Below are 20,106 nucleotides of genomic sequence, written 5' to 3'. Positions count from 1 at the left end.
AGGATTTGTTATTGATTGCGAACATACGTATGCGAGAGCCTTTACCTGTTTGTACATCGTACGCATTAAGTAAATCCTTAACTTGAGTATTACAAGTACATCGTACACAAGCCACCGCCGTGAATTCCGCAGTTCTATGTATTCGTAAGTCGTAACGTGAGAGACACGGGCACAGCGGGATTTTATCGGTTAGTACGAGATATAGGGTTTGTTTTTAGATACTTCTCGTACTTGCTCAGGTGGGCTTAAAGGTAGGACGGGCCCCGGAATCAAAGTTCTTAAATACCTAGATATTAAATAAAATGCGTTATGCGCATGACTTCCGTTTTATGAGTGTATACGCAGGATGCTATAATAGTCAAAGAAAATTTAAAGAAATTGAGAGGGGATTTATGTAGTGTGATGTGATGTGATGTAGGAAAAATTACAAGCAAGAAATTGTGGAAATGAAAAGCATCGGAAATGGACTGATTGAATGGAGATGCCCCTTCATTTTTCGCCAATCTATCTTACCTTACCAGCCTTATCTCCACGAGATCCTTCAACGACACTTACAAATTATTGATCAATCCTAGAAAACCAGAATTCCAGTTTATGAACAAATAATCATCATCCTCTCTATCCAATAGTCTTCCTCTGATTTATTAAAAACGTCAAAAACTCCATCCATATACATAAACTGTCTTGAAATACTTGGCAGATCATCCACCAAAATACACACAAGTATTCGTATCAGATGAGGTGGCATGGGGCAAAAAATGCTTGCACCAGTGACCAGTGAGGTTACAAATTACTTTTTAGGAGTTTTAGTACTTTAGGTAGTGATACCTATATGCAGGGTCTGTGAGGGGTGACAATTTAGGCTTTTGGGAGCTCCACTATGACAGAATTATGTGAAGAGAAACCCTTGTTCAAACGCGGCTTGGTGGGCGCAAGATTTCTTTTTTCCTTTTTGACTTTACTCAAGGAAGCCGGAGTTACGACGCACATGGAACGGATGGATTTGAGTCAGTATGTATGTTCCAGTTATTAAAAGTGTAGGTCTTCCCTCGGGGTGTGGATGATCTCTTTGAATGCTTTTCTATATTTTGTTGGATATTCGCTGTTTTGCTCATATACTATCTTGAATCTTTATATCTTTTTTTCAAGGTTGTGTATGGGTCAATCTACTACGTATTGAGATTACTTTACAACGCTTGATATACTTCTATATATACAGAACGAATTATAGGTTATCTATAAACATCACCTAGATATCTACATTGAAACCCAACATCCGAACACAACTAAGGCATTACAACCAACAATCATTAGAAAATGTCTACCTCACCCAACACGAAAGCCACACTCCGTCCCTCCAAATTCATCGAAGGACCTCCTCTCACCTCCACGGCCCCTAATCTCGCCCAAACAGACTCACAACTACAACTCATCCTCCTTGAAATGGATTCCTACGAGTCGTCTCACAAATCACCCCGCAAATCCAAATCGCGAACTTCTTCGAGTAGCTCTTCTAATTCTAATTCCTCACATTCTTCTCACAACTCTACTTCTTCGCTATCCTTTTTTACGAATTCTTCGAAACGAATGAGTCATGATTACTCTTCTGCTATGTCTACAAGCAATAAGATACTTAGCGGGGTGAGAGCGAGTATGGATATGAGTAATCCTTTTTCAAGCTCAGAGTCATTGGGAAGAAGTAGATGCAGTATCATTGAGAGTACGAATGAATCGGATGAGGGATCAATCAAAGATGCACAACCACTAGGATCGAAGATTAAAGGCAGATTGAGAGCTTGGAGTCGGGGGAAGGACGATGGATTCAGACCTTATGCGGGCACTTGAGGGAAATGGGATACATTGGGAATAAGATTGGAATAGGTTACATGACGAAAGTTACATTACGAAGTTACACTATGATCGAGGATACTCGCTACGATATGAGGTTATTTGATGGAACGAATCACTGGCAAGATAGACTTTGTCAGATGAAGAAGAGATCATTTTTATGAAGGCAGAATGAAGAACACACATGCATGTCGATGCCCCAAAGAGGAGGCAGACGCTGTGTTGCAGTAGGGTTGAAGGGAATAGGTTAGGCAAATAGCCAACGCACAGCCATTTATGGAGAAGAGGTCCCGAGACAAGATTTTGTGGAGGGGGAACCGAGCACGACACGCGATAAGTCGAGACAAGTAGATAGACTGTTGCTTTGACAACAAAAATATCACAGAGAAATTGTAGGATAGATCAATAAATACATATTCTAAACACATGATACTGTTGTCCCTATTTGATATGAGATGTTGTTTTATTCACACATGTTGTCGTTTTCCATATTCGATCCCAAATATCATGGATCATGTATGCAGAAGACTCAACGTATTTCAAAAGTTCAAATCGAGTCGAATATTCTCAAATCCCGCGAAACCCATATCATCACATGGCACCACCCAATCTCCTTTTTTCCCACCCCCTCGAATCCAAAAAGTCAATGATAAACCCACCGATCTCAATGGTCAACGCGTACAAAAAATACAAAAACACCAGGTGACTTTCAATATTTTACCACCCGCAGAATCCCTAACTATTTTCGGCAAAATGCCTTACCCGTCCCTGCCTAGCTTCATGCGTGCCGGTAGTTGACGGTAGTTCGTTCCGTCTTTCGCATCTGATAGGATGAACTGAAGCCCAATGAAACGGGACGATCATTCCCCAACCTCGTGTTTCAAGCATATGAAAAACTAGTGATTCGAACGATTCATTTCTGAGATGCATTTCTTACCTATGCACGTTATCGATTTGGGATCTGCCTCACCCTCTTTCTGCAGAAGAAATATCGATTATCGAGTAACTCAAAATTCTATTTTAATATGCGTGTCCCGTACCCCACAAACTCTCATATCCGCGCTTGGCAACGTACGTCTCGGCTTACTCAACACTGCTACCGCGTAGCTCGGCTTTTTTATTCGTTTTTGATCGTTACGCCGCAGATACCCCTTGTTTTTCTTTCTGTCTTATTCTCTCTTTCTTATTATGGTCGTCCTCATTGGTCCTTTACATACCGTGCCTCTCTCCTCATCGGCTCCCACATAGCCTGGTCTCTAAATCCTGGTACCCAACCCCTTAAAGATGTTCTCTCCTTTCCCGCCCGCTGTTCCATCCCCAAACTCACCGACGATCAAAATGTACAATTGGAGGTCATACCACCAGTAGCTGAACTCTGGCTTAAGGGTGATGCATCACATCCGACCATCAAACCAGAAAGTTGTCCATGTTTCTGGCAATGGACACGGAATCTTTCGCCTCCTGTTGGCGGCACCTCTTCCCCAATGTCACAAAGAAAAATCATGATGTATTTCGTAGGCGGCGGAATGGTACAAGGCCATCCGCTTACATCTTCTATTCCCTGGCACGTGATGCAGAAAACCAATATCCCCATCTTCAGCGTCAATTTCCGTAAATGCGTAACTGCCAAAACGGCATTTCCAGCAGCCTTACAAGATGCATTGTCGGCATTTCATTTTCTCCTCGAGATGGGATATCGTCAGGAGAATATCTCGATCATGGGAGATTCGGGAGGTGCGGGAATTGTGGTTACGCTTTTATTGTATCTTAATAGGTATAGTTTTCCGATGCCGGAAAACGCGGTGTTGATTTCTCCATTTGTGGATTTGGCGTCGAGGTTTGATGGGAAGGGGGTGGGTGAGGAAGAGGAAGGAACTTTAGTAGAGTTGGATTTCATGAATAGTGAAATGCTCGCAATGGCGGGATATCAGTACTGTGAAAATAGACCGGAGTTGAGGGAGACGCTTTTGAGTCCGGCGAGGGGGATGTTGCCAGAGGGGTATAAATTTAAGGGGCTTTGTAGGTGTATGGTTGTGTGGGGAGATGCAGAGGTTTTTTGTCCAGGTATGTGTATGTTTTAATGTTTGATTCTGTGTGTGATAACTGAGTATTGATGATATAAAGGTATACGAAAATTCGTCCATCATCTACGTCAGGCAGGTGTAAAAGTAGAATCGGTGGTTGGAAAGGATGAAGTTCATGATTTCCCCATATTTTCGAAAGCTGATGGATCGTACGAGTTTTTTGGGCGAGTAGCAAGGTTCTTGGAAGGAGATGGAATTTATGATTGAGTGAACTGGATTTGAATTTTGTAGGAATGTATCTGATGGGGTGAAGATTAGAGGATCATTGAGTAAGATATGGGCCTGGTGGCATGAGGGATATACAACATCAAGTGCACGGGTAGATTATTTGGGACGCTTTGGACAAATCACTTGAAGAAATTCTGCCACAATAGCAAGCCAGCGAAAACGATTCAATCATAGTCATTAGCAAAGTGCATGATCACCAGTATCAGCGTCCACTCAAAAGATTCAACGGAGATTAATTTCTTGATGAAAATCTTCGATTCCTAACTAACAATTCACGCGTCAGTACGTTTTTCCTGCGCCACAAGAGTTTAGCGGAACCATTGCCAGCCCAAACATGATCGTTCTGAAAAAGGTTAGGTTCGTCCATATGATTCTGAAAGTTGGTGAATTACAGGGACTAGCTACGAAGTTTGGGTGGCAGAAAGGAGGTCAAGAAGAGTAGTGGCAATGAAAGCTAGCATGAAGCCGAAAGGGCACGTCTGCTAAAGGCTGTTCATTATCGGGTGGGAACCAAAGGAGAAATTCATGTCGTCAACGTGTGAATCGGAAGAGGGAAAGATTCATGGCCCATTCGCTGGAAAGCTCTGGTGGATCTTGGTGAGTTATCGTGGTCGAATAGGTGAAGGCTTTGTGGAAGAAGGTCCATCAATGATTGAGCCATAGTGGTGAGTCTCTTGTTTGCGGTTTGATCGATTCGAGTCCTTCTCCTTTGTTGAAATGCTTTGCCTTGCTTTGCCTTCCTAGGATTTTGATAGTTGACTTGATAGCACGGGAACAATTGAGAGATGATTTTCGGCAATTGAATGTGCTATGTAGCGTAACTGATGTGTGGAACCGGTTTGTACTTGGAACGAAGAAATGGTCATCTGCAGCGGTTGATGCATATTCTGAATCATCTCATTTTTCAGGGCATCTACAAAATCAGTTAGCATGAGCAACATCGATAATGAAAGCAACGTTGGAGCTACATAATATTTCTGCTAGCGTATTCTTTATGCTGTCTGCTATAAAAAAAATTGATATCCATCGCGATATGCTGGCGTCGAATGTGGTAAAGGGTACTGCTCTAAAACTGAGATACTCGGTGCGAACTTCAATGCGTCGAATGATCCCAATCAAATGTAACTTCTGAACATTCTGCTGAGCCTTACAGTAACAGCTAGAATCCACATTCCAGACTGTATTCATCCTCGGAGGTATATTGAATCGCGCAATGTGACGCATTATAGGTTGTTGACGGTAGAATTTCTGTCAGTTGATTGGAAGTGGGAAGGTAGTAGTGGCGGAAACGACGTTATGGCGAAGACTTTACTCTTGTCGTAAACAGAATCTGTAGAGATGGATCTAGACGTAGCTGCGCTCGCCTTTATGCATGCATCTCTGACTGAATCCCAAGACGTCGAAATAAAGGAAGATCGGCAGCTGGGAAGAGGAAAAAAGTGCGAGAAATCCCCATTCCCAGCCGATTGAAGATGAGTGATTGTCGCGTGGAGGCTACCTACCAAGTCAACCGGATGATCGAAATATTTAAAAACTTGAAAGCGTTTTGTCCTCAGATATCATATAGATCGAATGGCTCATTGGTAAATAAACAGGATTGGAAGGATAGCGACAGAAGAAATGAACCTGGTGCATGGAGTTTATCCCTCAAGTCCCGTTCAATCTACGATCTCTGAAGAAGTTGAGCTTCTTCGTCTTTAGAGATCATAGATCGAACAGGACTTGAGGATGACAAAACTGGAGAGTGGGAGAGTGGAAGTTGTGATTGAAAGGAGAAGAAAAATGAGGCTGTAAGGAAGAAATTTCAAATTCGCTAATGGAAGTGGGAAAATAGATTAAATTCACTTGTTTGTTTACTTATGGAAATTTTTCTCACGCTGACTTAAAGCGTAACTAACCTTGAGCTTCGGATGAGTACTGGATGCCTGTTCGAACTCACTTCTTCCTTTCTCTCTGTCTTTATTTGTTGGAGGAGAGAGAACAGCATGCTTCCCCCTCCCTACAAGACTTTACTGCCCAAGCGCCAGAGGCCTTTTATCTGATATAAATACAACACATGGAAACATATAGTCCCTACGGTATCGGGGGCGCACGTCGCACACATTATCTAAAGCCCTTGTGTCTGCGAGTGCAGATTTGAAAGAGAAACCCCTTGTGACCTTCTCGCCTTTCAATAGGGGCCTGTTCTTTCTACCATTCACTTCTCACGAGATATAGAACTCACAACTAACTCTGAGAATGAAGACACCTCCGCAAGCCCTCGTCTGGGATTGTGCACGTCGAAGTACAACTTTCGTGTGAGATCCTATGTCGAGCAAGTGTGGAGATTTTGTATACAGAGGAGATTGTCTGCCATTCGTGGTCTTTTTCCACGGTTCCAGCGAATTGCGCAACCTTCACGATGAGGTTCGAACCATGGTATAATTGGAGAGAGCCATGATAAATCTTAGGGTATTCCCAAATTCACTGCTTGGAATACAGTTCAAAGATGACCCTCATGTATCTTCATCACCTGCACCCAATCGGGGGCTCACTTCAACACCAAAGCCTTTCATCACCACCCAGGTTGGGAGTTGGCTCGAACTAAGAGAACGAGATGAAGAGGAAGCGAGAAGTACATTACTACTAGAGAAGAAAGTGATACGATGAACAGCACGATTTCGACGGCACAACTAAGCAGATAACACTTTCGCCTCTCACTACTCATGATCTATGGTATGATCAACTTACAATACATGCTCTTCGATGGACATATATCTGTCGACTATCTCAGATTCAGACTGTACTTCAATTATTACAGAATATCAATATCTTTATAATCCAAAGTCTTGAATCTGAGACCAACAATATTCAAATATACATCTACCTACGTAAGCAGTAGAACATTAACTCAAAATCGATGAAGAGAGCTATTCAAATGAATGTGAGGTATTTCGACCGCAAGCAATCGATAACTTGATGTCAGAGTCAGGTCACGTGCATGCTCCATAAGCAGTCCGTGCATAAGAACTTTTGCTCATAGCTACCAGAGCTAGCTACCTAAATTGAAATCCCATAATACTTCCGAGATTACTGTTGATTGAGTGTGAGCCATGTGAGATATCTTGAGGTAATGGACGGAGACCTTCTCCACCCTTACCCAGCACTTGCTTCTTTAATAGAAGGTGTGCAATGCACACAGAGCCTGAAATTCAATAGCAGAGAGGCCCACTCAAGAACAAGAGAGCACACTCCACACATCCCCCCTCCCTCCTAACCCAACACCTCTTCAATCATACAATTTTCGATCATAAAACCTTTGATTATGCAGACAGAGCTTCAGCCAATCAAAATCACTATAATGTACAATCAGCTTGCTTGAGCTGTGGGCACTTTACTTGATTTAAAAATCAGTCAAATTTTCGAAATGCTTGTGCCCTTTCACCGCTATTTATAGTCCTTGGTGCAAAACATAGTGTTTTAGACAAATTCACTACCTGTCATCGATTAACTAGGAGATGGTGCATACTGTAAAGGATGATCCTATCACCTAAAACACACCAGATCATCCATGGTTTCTAGTCAAGAATGACAGGAGCAGGCATTGCGCCTGGCCATCGATCATAATGTTGAAGATCGCAGAAGGCACAGTTGTCTGGATTGGACATTGATAACAGATTCCTTAAATCTAGAGCCCTTATGCTATTCATATCGTGAGGTTTCATCTCACTTGTCGGCATGATACCTATTTGGTAAAGTTATTCATTCATTGGAAATGTTATGCAGTTCATGACTTCCATATCAGACAGCGAGTAGAAGATCTTGTGGAGTAGATATAAAATGGAGATATAAAGGGATCGAATTTCTCTCCACTGCAACCTTCTTTCATACTTTACAACACTCTCAATGTCTCTAGTCTCTCTAGTCTCTGTTCGCGTTATTTCAAGATGTCATTGTCCACTACACTCAATTTGTGGCCCACCCAGAGTTACGTTACGGTCGATTTTCGACCTCCCACTTTCGATGTTACGAAGACGGGAGAAACTCAATCAGGCTTGATACTCATGACTCCACTTCTGAACCACTTGAATAAGTCGGATCTCAATGCCGCAGTCTCCGCCGTTGGATCTGTTCAAGCTAGTGCATGTGGAATTTTCACTGAGGATGGGCAACTTGTGTGGCAAGGTCCATATGCTTTTGCTGAAGATTCCACAAATCCTTCCTTGTTTAGTACGAACCTCATGGTTCAAGAGTACATGGGCAAACCTGTGTTGACATACTGGCAAGGCATTCGGAAAAGTCGCGGTGTTGCATATGGAAATATCACTATACTGGATGATACCTATACGCCAATCACAACGATCTGTCCACAACTAAATCTTATCACCTTACCGAGTGCTGATTTGACGGATCTCGCATGTTTTGGCGATTCCCACGAATTGTTTATTACACCTTCGAATACCCTAATTGTCAGCGCTGGCAACATTACCACTATGGACCTTAGCCCAATTGGCGGTCCAAGCGTTGGCTATGTGTACGATTCTCAGTTCTACGAGATTGATATTGCAACCGGTGATATAATTTTCAGCTGGGGTTCTGTTGCCTCTGGTATTCCTATCACATACTCCAAACGTATACCAGGCGTTAACTCTGGAACTGGTTTAAATTCGAGTGATCCTTTCGATTGGTTTCACATCAATGGGGTATCATCCGTTGGAGATGGGTATCTTGTCAACAGTCGTCACTGCTGGACTACTTGGTATCTCAATGGTGCCGGTGAGATTCAATGGCAAATTGAGGGCAACAACACCGAGGGACAAAGTGATTTCGTGGTTCCTAAGGAAGCAAACTTCGTAATTTATTTCCCCAAGCCATCACATGTCATCAACTAATCACATATTAGAAATGGCAACACCATGCGAGCATCAGCAATTACACCAACACAAGTGTCGTCCTCCACTACCTTAACAATCGCTTTAATGAGTTCTCAGATAAAAACGTAGCCAGTCAATCCAATGGTCTACAACTCTCTCTTAACCTTGTAGACAAAACTCTAGTCGTGGAAAAAATTCTCAACGATTCTGCCTACCATGGTTTCAGCGATTCCCAAGGAGCATTCAGCCCACTCGACAATGGCAATACATTCATAGGCTGGGGTGCCATTACTCGTCTTACGGAATTCGGTCCCGATGGTAATGATGACGTTCGTCTACGAATCCAATACGGCTATGATAATACCGCCAATTCATATCGCGCCTACAAACAATCCTGGAACGCGACGCCACATTGGAATCCAGATGTCGTAGGAGTCAACGACACCGCATACATGAGTTGGAATGGAGCAACTGATTATACGGCTTGGGTTATATACACAGGAACTAATGAGAGCGATCTCGTGGAAGTAGCTACTGTTCAGAGAGGCAATCTTTTCGAAACTAGCTATCCGATTGGTAATGAGGCTCGGTATTTGAAGGTTGCAGCGTATGCCGGAAGTACTTTTATGAGAAATTCATCGCTGGTTACTGTCGAGCCTTCCTATTAGCACCCTGTTACATAGAAGGTAATAATGATGTTGAATATGAATTTCAAAGGTCACGAATATAATAAGCTTTGGCAGAGAAGTTGAGAGCCCAGTTACTTTAAGTAATATATTGGGCTTCGTTACTTTTCGTACTTTACTTCTATGCGAATGCTGTATCTTTCTCATTCAGACGGGTTTCATTTGGAGAACTCTGACAAAAAGATTTTTATCTATACGCATGAGCAAAAACATCATCCCGTTGCTTGATCCTGAATGCATGCTTCATACATATTCAATTAACTACCTCTCCACACTCCATTGGTTACTGTCCCAATCCTCAAGAATGTTTCACCTGACTCAAGTGAACACAACTTCGGGCGCGTTTGGGTCAATCAGGGTACACGGTACCATCAACATTTGGTGCCTTACCCATACATACTCCAAGGTCGCTCTTATGATGAGATTGTACTCGGTTCGATTTTTAGAAGAGAATAGACCTTACTGGGTTCCAAGTTCTTCTTATCAAATAATATAGTCACAGAACGCGAATTGAGACACACATGATATTCCCCTGAATGAATTAATTCAAATGAATAAAAGATCTTCAAAAAAAACAAAGTTCAAATATCGAGTCTAATAACTATTCGACTTATCAAATTTTCATTATCTTATGCAGATACGAATAGTTCGAAATGATAGGTGTGTAGATTAGAACGACTTTTTCCTTCTCTTGAAGCTACTGATAAGTATTTCTATAGTCCTTTGTGGTTGTGAGCTATTCTCTGATTGGGGTTGATACCACGAATATATTTTAGCAGTTAATTCCGTGTGGTTAAATGTCCACAATGGCACGTAAATCGTGGCTACAGTCCGCCATGCTCGATTTCGAATTTCTGACTGCGATGATATAATCATAAATGAGAGGCTACTGCGAATGTTGGTTTCTCAGTTCGAGATGTTTCCATTGAAGACCAGACGCTATTGTGTATATGGATGCCTATGAACATAGCGGAGGATTACCACTTCAGTGCTTCCCACTTGGGCTCACAATGATTGTGGGCCCCGGCATCACTGGCTCGGCATCCAGAAACACGTTCAGAGAATCTCGTAAATAGAATGTGTAGACTACCAGACGGTTTACGTGCGCAAGTCTAAACTGTCCCTTCCTCGAGCAGTTTTTATATCTAATCTGATCGACGTCCATCTTATCTATGGCATCTTGACGGCGCAGCCATGGCGGTAAGATAGGTTTTAACTTATAGGCTCGATTCGAATCTGAGTCCCTGTCGCAATTGCCTCTTAAGCTTAGTTTCATACTGTCTTGCCAGTCACACCATAGAAAGTCACTGGATTCACTAGCTCACTTTGAATTAGTATTCAGTTTCCTAAACCCCATCAAATTTCCTCAAGTATCTTAAAACTGGAACTGGGCTCTCGAATACACCTCTTTACCTACGATGCATTTACTATCTCAAACATTATGGAGGCAGATGAAGCTTACTACGACACAGTTTCGTGGTGCTCATAGCTAACTAATACTCCTGATGCCATCGGGCTTCCTCCATACAAGCGGGGACGAGCATCTTAGTCAGAACACTGAGTTCGAAACGTCCAAAGCTAAGCTGTCCCCTGGAGTTAGTCCGTGAAGCTTAGTTTGGCCGGCACAATGCATTACAGCCTGTCCGGGTAATCTGCGCCTTGTATGAAGAAATTAATAAGCAAAGTTCCGGTGGGAGATTCACGTTAGGCTTTCTCTTTCTCAGAGTTGTTTCTGCATGCAACAGTCTCTCTTGCTACAGCTCTGGTGCACGTACTTTCGATGATTGCTCTCAACCTCAGAATCCAAACTCAACGTGCTCAAATACCGCACTGTTCTTGCGTAAGTTAAATGGGTTCTGTACACAAGTTGGCTCCAGGAAAGTAGCGATTGATGAGGCCCGATCAAGGTATTGCTTCTATCGTAGATTTTGAGGGCAAGGCTTTCCTCGAGAATGCAAGTAGGAAACGTTGGAAATCGACAAGATTCAAGATGACACCACTTTTGACAGGGTTTTGGATGTACTCTAGAAATTACAGAGTCGTTCTCGGGAGCATGAAGTCGACCCTGGATTCGAATATGCTATTCCCGATGGTGTAGTATAAATTCCTCGCTTCCATTGGATTTCAATCCCCGAGGAGGTTCGCTCAACCGCAAGCTATGAGGGACCAAAACGGCTTGATATTGGGAAGAGAGGCTCACTCAAAACTCTTCATTGGGCGCAACGCAAAGATACCGGGATGAAAGATGATGAGGTCTCTCTAGATATCCATACCGTAGGCATGAATTTCAAGGTAAACAAAGCGAATCTTCCAACTCTTTTCGCAATTCGTGCTAACTGATCAGTATATTCTCTATGCTATGGGTATCGTCGAGGAAAATAAAGCCCAATATAGTGAGTGGTCTTGGTGCTGAATGCGCGGGCATAATTACGAAAGTTGGCTCCAAGGTCATCAATCTGAGTATTGGAGATCGAGTCCTTGCCTTCAATGGCAGCTCATTTTCCACCAGTATTAATACTACTACCGATCTGTGTGCCAAGATTCCCGATACTTTGAGCTTTGAGGATGCTGCTACCATGCTGTATGTGTATAGCACCGTCATACATGGTCTTCAAGACATTACAAGACTAGAAGCTGGCCAGGTGAGTTGACTTGGCGAATATACCGGCTGTTCTTTGGCTAATAAGTAACATATACTGTGCTGGTCCATTCTTTTTATCGAGGCATCGGGATTGCGGGTATTCAGATTGGCCGAATGGTCTGCGCAGAGATCAGTGAAGAACTCAGACGAGTAGTCCATTTTTTGAGGCTGTAATCATCCTAGTAGCTACGAGGTAGCTGATGTGGAATTGAACCAAAACACTTCCTTCAAAGTGTTTAGACAATGATTTCTTAGTATCCACTCACTAACACAATAACTAGATATACGCAACAGGAGAAAATGAGGAAAGGGTTGAATATTTGGTGGAAACGTTTGATATCCCACGAAGTCATATTTTCAACTCACGGAACGCGTCTTTCTTACCGGACCTCATGCGCGAAAATAATGGCAGAGGTGTTGATGTGGTTCTCAATTCGCTTTCCGGGGATCTCTTACACAGCTCTTGGGCCTGTGTTGCAGAATATGGGAAAATGGTTGAGATTGGAAAACGGGACTTGATCGGTCAAGGTCGCCTTGCCATGGATCTTTTTACTGCAAACAGATCTTTCTTCGGTGTGGATCTTTCTCGAATTTGTGCTGCACGACCTCTGATCGTCAAAAAGGTAATGTTATTCAAAGAAGAATTTCCTTGGGATAGCACCTGCTAACCATTTCCGACCAACAGATTGTTCAAAAATTGTATGCATTATTTTCGCGAAGGTGCTATCCTGCCAATCAGACCAACCCAAGTCTTTGATGCCATTCAGATAGATTACTCTATCAACTCAAAGGTTGCCCATCTTCAGGTGCAAAATTCACAGTGCACTAACTGTTTGTAACAGAGGAAGCTTTCAGCTTCATGCGAAAGATCCAGCACATCGGAAAGATTGTCATTAGCATGCCCTCAAACTCTCTGCAGCTGGCTATTTTCAATATCCATAGCCAGTTCTCCCTTTGCTCTGATGTTTCTTACTTGCTGGTTGGTGGCTTAGGATGATTGAGCAAATCTGTTTCGACTTGGATGGTCTTGAAGGTAAGCTCGTTTTTTGATTCATGACATTGACATCCAACTTTGATCCTATCATAGGACGGTCTATATGTCCAAATGACTCACAAAGATTGGGAAGTTGTTCAAGCGCGAAAGCTTTTAGGCACATGGAATCTTCACAATATTTTTGATTCAGTGTCTCTCGACTTTTTCGTGCTCTTTAGTTCAGTGTCATGTCAATGGGGCCAATGTGGCCAATCTAACTACTGCTCTGCTGGTACGTCCTTGGATGCCTTTTATCAATATCGCCATGGTAAATGTCTATCCACTTCCGTAATCGATGTTGGTTATCTCAGTGAGAATCCAGCCATTCTACAATAATTCAAGACCAACGGAGTTCAGACCCTCCGGAAATATGATCTCCTCGAGACTCTGGAGTTGGCCATTATCAAATCCAAATCAACGTCTCAAGCATCCAGCTTCCTTGCAGATGGCTACGCCAGCGAGAGCCATATTGGATGTGGTTACAAGATGTCGATGGCAGACCCTGCAGATCGTAATCGGAATGTCTAGAAACGTGATGTTCGTATGAGTGTATACCGAAATCTCAACAACAGCAATTTTGATGATATCGCCGCAAACCATGAGGGACTCTAGGACTTTCTTGCTACGGTCTCTAACAACCCGCAAACTCTGGGAGAGTCATCCACTGCGGAATTCCTGGCAGAAGAGATTGGCAAGACGCTGTCCACTTTCATGATGCGACCAATTGCGGAGAGCGCGATATCCACCAGTCATTCAAGACGCTTGAAGTTGATTCACTTGGGGCTATTGAGCTGAGAAATCGGTGTAGGTAAAAAATTGTCGTGGGAATGACTGTGCTAGAGATCATGGGTGCGGCATCAATCAAGAGCTCAGGAAAGACAGCCGCAGTTGGTTTATTGGCTAAAATCGTGGTTGTAGAGACAGGGAAGAGCACTTATATAGATGGCTAGGGAGAGAATCAATATAGAGCATTTAGATTTCATTGTATGAAACATGGCGAAGTTTAGCACCAGAATCCGAATGAAGAGACACATCAAAAGCTCATTTGAATAAGTATTGTCTGGTGTACATGGGTAAAAAGAGCCGTTGTTTATCGTAGGTCGTAGAGAAGTGGAAGATCGAGTTCTTGCTAGATCAGTCCGTGCTGCAACGATTGGTTTTAAGATAGACAACACCTCTACCAGGCTCAATGAATAGAAGAAAACGCCGTGCTTATCAGACAATCTTGTTTCAAGCAGAACATCTACTTAGCCTTTTCCGCGCCTCCATAACCCGCGCGAAAGGAGACTGGGCTAGAAAAGATAAAACTTTCCCGATTGATATGTGATTGGGGTGTGAAAAGGAATCCAGAATCCAGGCTGCTTGTTGGATACCGGCCTCCGGTCTCCACCCGGTGCTGACCACCGGTGTTACGTGAAGGGCGGCCGTAATTTAAACTGCGGGGAGAAGATTGACAATTAAAGAGTCGATATTGGAGATAAAATAGCTCTGATTCAGTGAGAAGAGAAGCTTGGCTCGTATGTAATGCGATTTGATATGGCGAGCGGAGTCTCTCTATGATTCCATATTCGAGCATGTGAGTCCTATAAGATTGAGAACGGCTTTGGGATCAACAACGTTTCCTTGCATTATTGGCGTTGAAGGCTGGACAGCTTTCCTGTATCTAAAATGCAGCTCACGCATAATCACCACCAATTAGATGTCGCAAGGTGTTGTGAGTAAAAAAGTTTTGTTGCATATCGTATCGGATGAACTTATTGCGGTTTTGTCACATTGTGCTTCTGACTTTTCCCGATTGAGATCTTCGTGCATTCATGAGGTTACATTTTTAAGCCCCAGATATTCATCTCGGGGGTAAATTTTCAAGACTCTTCAGGGAATGGTATATGAGCTGACAAATATGAAACTTATATATGCAAAAGCTAGTGAGTATGGGATGGAAAGCGTAAGGCTGTCGGCGTTTGTTGCATATCGTAGGTGTATCCACTTGGTCCTGAAGAAGGAATGTGTGTATGACGGGAGATGGGTTGCGGGAAGAGGATTGGATGAATGGCTCGTAATTGGGAATACAAATGGATCGAGGTGGTGTGGGTGATGAATGATGGTGGTGTTTGAGGTTTGCGGCACGGGTTCCTTTCTATACAACTGTACAACAATAAGTCTTGATGTCATTGAGATTATTGGTCGGGCGACGTTGCACAAAGTCAGATGATAAAGGAATACGGCCAATCATGAATCAAACACATGATGTTTCTCCAAGAAAAGACAACTATTTGTTGCATGTCTCTAGTCCACAGGTCTCCATAAAAGTCCATCTATCACGTGCTATGTATGATAATCCATCACTTGATCAGAATTGCATTCAGAGAATAAGAACAGCGAGAACATTTGATTCTCACCATCGTCTTCTTTGGCTTTTATTTCATTGATTGAACTTACCCAGCCTCGCATCCATCAGATCTTCAATCCTCCATACAAATAAACTAAATATCAAACCTCAATTGCTGTTCCCCATGCGAGGGATCCTCCCAGAAATAGGGGTCCATGATCCCCACATTCACATCCGCAGCTATCTACATAGTAGATGGTAAATATACATGGGGGTAGGTATGATCGTCTACGCTCCAGTTTCTTTAACGTAGGAGTAAAAGATCCGTTTCATTGTACTTTTCTAAAAGGAAAGAAAACTCCGGGATTTATCATACGATAATAACACACTCAAATCTCGTGTAACTTGGAGGAGAGACGATCCAGACTTTATTAGGTCGTAGGCGTGTTAATGGTATTTATTGATTTGCTCTTAAACCATTTTGATATCAAACCATCGAGGAGACGAGTCTCCGGCTGTTTTTCAGATGTGCAACAAATCTTAGCATTATGATATTTATGGACAGTATTTGGAATTGGTTGGATAAGGGATGAAACTTAAGGTAAAAAAGAGTTTGGTCGTGAAGCATGAATGATAGAAAGGCAGTGCTTAGTTAGAAGCAGATCTATGGTCTAGATCGTGGTGGCGATGATAGAAACCATTAAATCGCAAATGTTCCGTTCTGGACCGATCTAATCGACCATCATTGGCCAGCATACTGTTCTTCAGACGATTCTATATGTTGAAGTGTATTTATATCTTCATCTTTCGTTCGTCGTTGTTCTCATCCGTCTCTTCATAAGATTCCACCTCTATTTCCATCCAGAAATGACAAGAACGGAAAACACTATCTTCACGTTACCAGATTACTCATCATCGGTCCCATCGGTATTCACCCCACCGAGCTTCTTACAAAGCTTCCATCATCAAGCTGCAATCGTCATTTCTCTTCAAACAAATGCCATAGCTAAAAGTTTAATCATCAGATTTACTGTCCGTTGATTGAACAAAGCCGAGTATTCATGCATATAGTATTATCAATCAAACACATTATCCCATCTCGCTGTCCCATCTCGCAATTTCTATATAACTCTTCTTAACGTGCTGTGTTTCCCTTGATTTCGTACCCCTCATCTACATCACGGATCCTCAATCAACGTCTTCTGATCGTTTACTACAAGTTTTGTCCATTCTAAGCTACTACACAACTGATAATACAAACATGCCTCCATCCGGCAATTTCTTTAGCATCATCGCCGGTGTTGGTGCAGGTACTGGTATGTTAACTAATATCACATCAACTACTGGACAATAGAGATTCTAATACACACCCTCCCTTAGGCCACTCCGTCGCCCTCAAGTTTGCCTCTAGCTACCCCGTCGTGCTTCTAGCCCGTAATCCCGCCAATTATGAGCCTACCATAAAAGCTATCACCTCATCCGGTGGACAAGCAATCGGAATCAGCACCGATGTCTCTGACCCCTCTTCCGTATCCAATGCATTCGAAGAAATCAAGAAGCAATACGGTTCTAAGAAATTGGCAGCTGCGGTCTACAACGTAGGGGGCAAGTTTGTGAGGAAGCCATTTTTGGAGTTGACCTTGGAGGATTACGAGGCGGGGTATGAAAGCAATGGGTGAGTGATGTCTCTTCTAACTATTTGACTAGACAGACGGTGGGAACATGGGTTCAGAACAAAAGCTAAAGAATGCATAGAAAGGGATTCTACCTATTTGCACAAAAAGCCTTACCACTCCTTCTGGATTCCGTGGCTGACTCTCCACATCCACCCTCCCTGATCGTTACAGGAGCTACGGCATCATTAAGAGGTGGTGCTCTAATGTCATCATTCGCGAGTGGAAAATTTGCTCTGAGAGCAACCACTCAGAGTTTAGCCAGAGAGTTTGGTCCTAAAGGAATACATGTTGCGCATGCGATCATTGACGGTGTGATTGATATTCCTAGAACTAAGGAATGGCAAGCGAACGGAGGGGTTGAGGATGGAAAGATCAAGGCCGATGCTGTAAGTACTTGTTATATGAACTCGCCGTCAATGACTGACATGATGTATAGATTGCGGATGCATATTGGTATTTGCACACACAACACAGATCACACTTCACCCAGGAATTGGATGTCAGACCATATGTTGAGAAGTTTTGATTTTGAATGAAGTATATTTCGGTAGTCTATTAAATCGCATCGGACAATTCTAGCGTAGAGATCGTCAATTGCCGTCGATAAGACGAGTAGATATCATAATTATAGAACAATCATGTCCCTTGCCATCAAACTCTCGTTCTTCAGAGATTTTAGTGAAATCTAGAGGAAAGTCTGCAGGCAAGAAAGTTAACTTCATAAGGAAAACTTTGGATTTCCTCTCCGCTCGTCGTTTATCTCGAAAACAATAGTAGAAAATGTCAACAAGGTGATATATGAGCGTAAATGGTCACGAGAACGAACATGTATGTCACAATAATCCTAGAGCAAGTTAGTAGAGGGCCAGTCCTCCCAAAACAGGTGTAGCAATCAACAACACAACAACGTGTTGTTACAAGTATCGTAGACACTTGTTGCTTCGGGAGGACTCCCATGGAGCATTTCACAGTGGTACCAGACGTGCAAGCACGGAGGATGTGAAATGGCCATAATTTTTCATTTGACTATGCCTAGCACATCCAGCTGGCAGAAGCCAGGGATTAATGCATGTAACGCTCATCGAAAACACGCCAATCCCAACCCAATTTTATATGCCAAATTTATGCCTTGCTCTTCAACTTCTCCTTGATCTCACGACCAGCCTTGATGCGCTCAAGGATGTTCTCACGGTCCTTGTCCAACTTCAACTTGGTGATGATGACCTTGGATGGGTGGATACCGAGGGGAACGGATTGTCCAGAGGACTTCTCCTTGACGACACGCTCGATGTGGACGATGTATTTGAGACGGTAGACGGAGGTGATCTTTCCCTCGGAGCCCTTGTTGGAACCACGAACGATGGTAACCTCATCATCCTTTCTGATTGGGATGGAGCGGACCTGAAAAATTCTGTTAGATGTTGAAGATCGAGATTGTCGTAGATAATTTATACGTACGTTGTACTTCTCACGGAGTTCCTTGCTCAAAGGAGCGCTCATGATGGTACGTCTGACGCTGGATGGGGCATCGAAATGAGCCTTGCGGGACTTTCTCCTGGAGGAGTGGAGGGCTGGAAAAAATCATTGTTAGCTTTGCGATCTCATGGAATTACTGGCGAAATCGAATTGTGAATTGTGCAGAATCGCGATGATAATCGATTGATGGTACATACAGCTGTTGATCTTCGTCATCTTGTCGGATTGGTGAGGAACCTGGATTTGTCGTCGTCGTTGGTTGTTTTCAAAAACTTCGCACCGAGATTTCTGGAATGGAGAATTGTGTGCGAAAAACGCTAGTGTAAGCGAAATCTTTAGCTGCATATCACGTGCACAAGATCGAGAAAAAGAAATATGGGTCCATCAATGATCCCCATTCGAAGGAACATATATCGAAAGAAATCATCATTCACAGTGTTCGTTTTATTTGTTTTACTCGATGAATGTGTTCGGCGAAATTTATAATACCAGTTCTGCAGTACAATTTTTTGGGGCTATTGTTTCCTACTTAAATGAACCGACGATGTAGAAGAAGAGAGCCATTTGAAAAAAGATTATTTTCATCCAAGTCGCGGAGTCTTTCAATATCACTTTATATTAAAGAAAGCATATAATTTGTATCGTGAGGCCAAGAAGGCAGTCTATTCATTCCATCACAGTCCCAGTTAAGTTCCTTGCGAACACTTGTTTCTCCAGGTTTGAAGTCAAGCACGGGAAGCACTCAAGATATATGCATCATCCCTAAACCTTCATTACTTAAATATTCATAGAGTTATGGATCTCAATCACACAATCCAAATCAAATAATCTCCTTGGTAGAAAACTCATCCCGACAACTCCGTGTTCTTAATCCATCATGACGATATTCACACAAACAAGCAGGTCATGACTGTGATTCCTTGTGCTCCTATCCCGCCACCATCATATTTAATGGCTTCTTCTTTTCTCCATTCTAGCTCTCTCCATCTTCAACTATCACAATATCACTTCCGAACCCACAGTCAAACCTAAACCCATATACCCCCTCAAATCCAAATTCCAAGTTTAACACTCCTTCAATCCATCTCGTTCCATCATCTCCCAAACCTCCAAACCCTCACATCTCAAAATGTGCACAACAACCCACTGGTATTGGAAAGCCTGCGATCACACAATCGCAACCGAATTTCTCATCCTCTGCAAAGAAGTCTCCAAAGATTGCGCTGGCGAGAACTCCGACAAAATCGAGAAG

At 42.8% G+C, this 20,106-nt stretch overlaps 9 protein-coding genes across 9 annotated transcripts; 7 read left to right on the top strand and 2 right to left on the bottom strand.

Moving 5' to 3' along the window:
- Positions 1–880: 880 nt before the first annotated feature.
- On the top strand, positions 881–1,845 carry Bfra_009862 (uncharacterized protein; the record flags this gene model as incomplete). Its single annotated transcript, XM_037340198.1, has 2 exons — positions 881–1,015; positions 1,315–1,845. The coding sequence occupies 2 exons, from the start codon at positions 881–883 to the stop codon at positions 1,843–1,845; spliced, it is 666 nt and encodes a 221-aa protein (XP_037189421.1).
- Positions 1,846–2,873: 1,028 nt separating this feature from the next.
- Positions 2,874–3,929, top strand: Bfra_009861 (putative alpha beta hydrolase protein; the record flags this gene model as incomplete). Its single annotated transcript, XM_037340197.1, has 1 exon — positions 2,874–3,929. One exon carries the CDS (start codon positions 2,874–2,876, stop codon positions 3,927–3,929), a length of 1,056 nt encoding a protein of 351 aa, XP_037189420.1.
- A 754-nt stretch (positions 3,930–4,683) lies between these two features.
- On the bottom strand, positions 4,684–5,384 carry Bfra_009860 (uncharacterized protein; the record flags this gene model as incomplete). Its single annotated transcript, XM_037340196.1, has 3 exons — positions 4,684–4,968; positions 5,006–5,073; positions 5,129–5,384. 3 exons carry the CDS (start codon positions 5,382–5,384, stop codon positions 4,684–4,686), a joined length of 609 nt encoding a protein of 202 aa, XP_037189419.1.
- A 2,702-nt stretch (positions 5,385–8,086) lies between these two features.
- On the top strand, positions 8,087–9,681 carry Bfra_009859 (uncharacterized protein; the record flags this gene model as incomplete). Its single annotated transcript, XM_037340195.1, has 2 exons — positions 8,087–8,992; positions 9,043–9,681. 2 exons carry the CDS (start codon positions 8,087–8,089, stop codon positions 9,679–9,681), a joined length of 1,545 nt encoding a protein of 514 aa, XP_037189418.1.
- Positions 9,682–11,979: 2,298 nt separating this feature from the next.
- Bfra_009857 (putative polyketide synthase protein) lies at positions 11,980–13,337 on the top strand (the record flags this gene model as incomplete). The annotated part of the gene is made up of 5 exons (XM_037340194.1): positions 11,980–12,028; positions 12,094–12,341; positions 12,622–12,968; positions 13,026–13,146; positions 13,185–13,337. The coding sequence occupies 5 exons, from the start codon at positions 11,980–11,982 to the stop codon at positions 13,335–13,337; spliced, it is 918 nt and encodes a 305-aa protein (XP_037189417.1).
- Positions 13,338–13,445: 108 nt separating this feature from the next.
- Positions 13,446–14,168, top strand: Bfra_009856 (putative polyketide protein; the record flags this gene model as incomplete). Its single annotated transcript, XM_037340193.1, has 3 exons — positions 13,446–13,641; positions 13,685–13,914; positions 13,986–14,168. The coding sequence occupies 3 exons, from the start codon at positions 13,446–13,448 to the stop codon at positions 14,166–14,168; spliced, it is 609 nt and encodes a 202-aa protein (XP_037189416.1).
- A 904-nt stretch (positions 14,169–15,072) lies between these two features.
- Bfra_009855 (uncharacterized protein) lies at positions 15,073–15,746 on the top strand (the record flags this gene model as incomplete). Its single annotated transcript, XM_037340192.1, has 3 exons — positions 15,073–15,227; positions 15,550–15,702; positions 15,728–15,746. 3 exons carry the CDS (start codon positions 15,073–15,075, stop codon positions 15,744–15,746), a joined length of 327 nt encoding a protein of 108 aa, XP_037189415.1.
- Positions 15,747–16,901: 1,155 nt separating this feature from the next.
- Positions 16,902–18,137, top strand: Bfra_009854 (putative short chain dehydrogenase protein). Its single transcript, XM_037340191.1, has 4 exons — positions 16,902–17,018; positions 17,083–17,377; positions 17,458–17,764; positions 17,815–18,137. The coding sequence occupies exons 1-4, from the start codon at positions 16,964–16,966 to the stop codon at positions 17,902–17,904; spliced, it is 747 nt and encodes a 248-aa protein (XP_037189414.1). The 5' UTR covers positions 16,902–16,963; the 3' UTR covers positions 17,905–18,137.
- Positions 18,138–18,389: 252 nt separating this feature from the next.
- Bfra_009853 (putative 60s ribosomal protein l26 protein) lies at positions 18,390–19,116 on the bottom strand. Its single transcript, XM_037340190.1, has 3 exons — positions 19,052–19,116; positions 18,837–18,949; positions 18,390–18,779 (listed from the first exon to the last, which is right to left on the bottom strand). The coding sequence occupies exons 1-3, from the start codon at positions 19,068–19,070 to the stop codon at positions 18,501–18,503; spliced, it is 411 nt and encodes a 136-aa protein (XP_037189413.1). The 5' UTR covers positions 19,071–19,116; the 3' UTR covers positions 18,390–18,500.
- Between the last annotated feature and the right edge of the window lie 990 nt (positions 19,117–20,106).

This window comes from Botrytis fragariae, assembly GCF_013461495.1.
Source record: "Botrytis fragariae strain BVB16 chromosome Unknown tig00000163, whole genome shotgun sequence".
NCBI lineage: Eukaryota > Fungi > Ascomycota > Leotiomycetes > Helotiales > Sclerotiniaceae > Botrytis > Botrytis fragariae.
Note: the sequence above shows the minus strand (reverse complement) of the source record. Positions and strands in the feature narration are given on the sequence as shown.

Excerpts from the sequence above, each read along its gene's own strand:
- Bfra_009854 (XM_037340191.1), top strand. The coding sequence starts at position 16,964 with ATGCCTCCATCCGGCAATTTCTTTAGCATCATCGCCGGTGTTGGTGCA. Across the intron at positions 17,019-17,082 it reads CGGTGTTGGTGCAGGTACTG|GCCACTCCGTCGCCCTCAAG; the intron begins GTATGTTAACTA and ends ACCCTCCCTTAG. Across the intron at positions 17,378-17,457 it reads GCGGGGTATGAAAGCAATGG|AAAGGGATTCTACCTATTTG; the intron begins GTGAGTGATGTC and ends AAGAATGCATAG.
- Bfra_009853 (XM_037340190.1), bottom strand. Across the intron at positions 18,780-18,836 it reads AACTCCGTGAGAAGTACAAC|GTCCGCTCCATCCCAATCAG; the intron begins GTACGTATAAAT and ends AGAATTTTTCAG.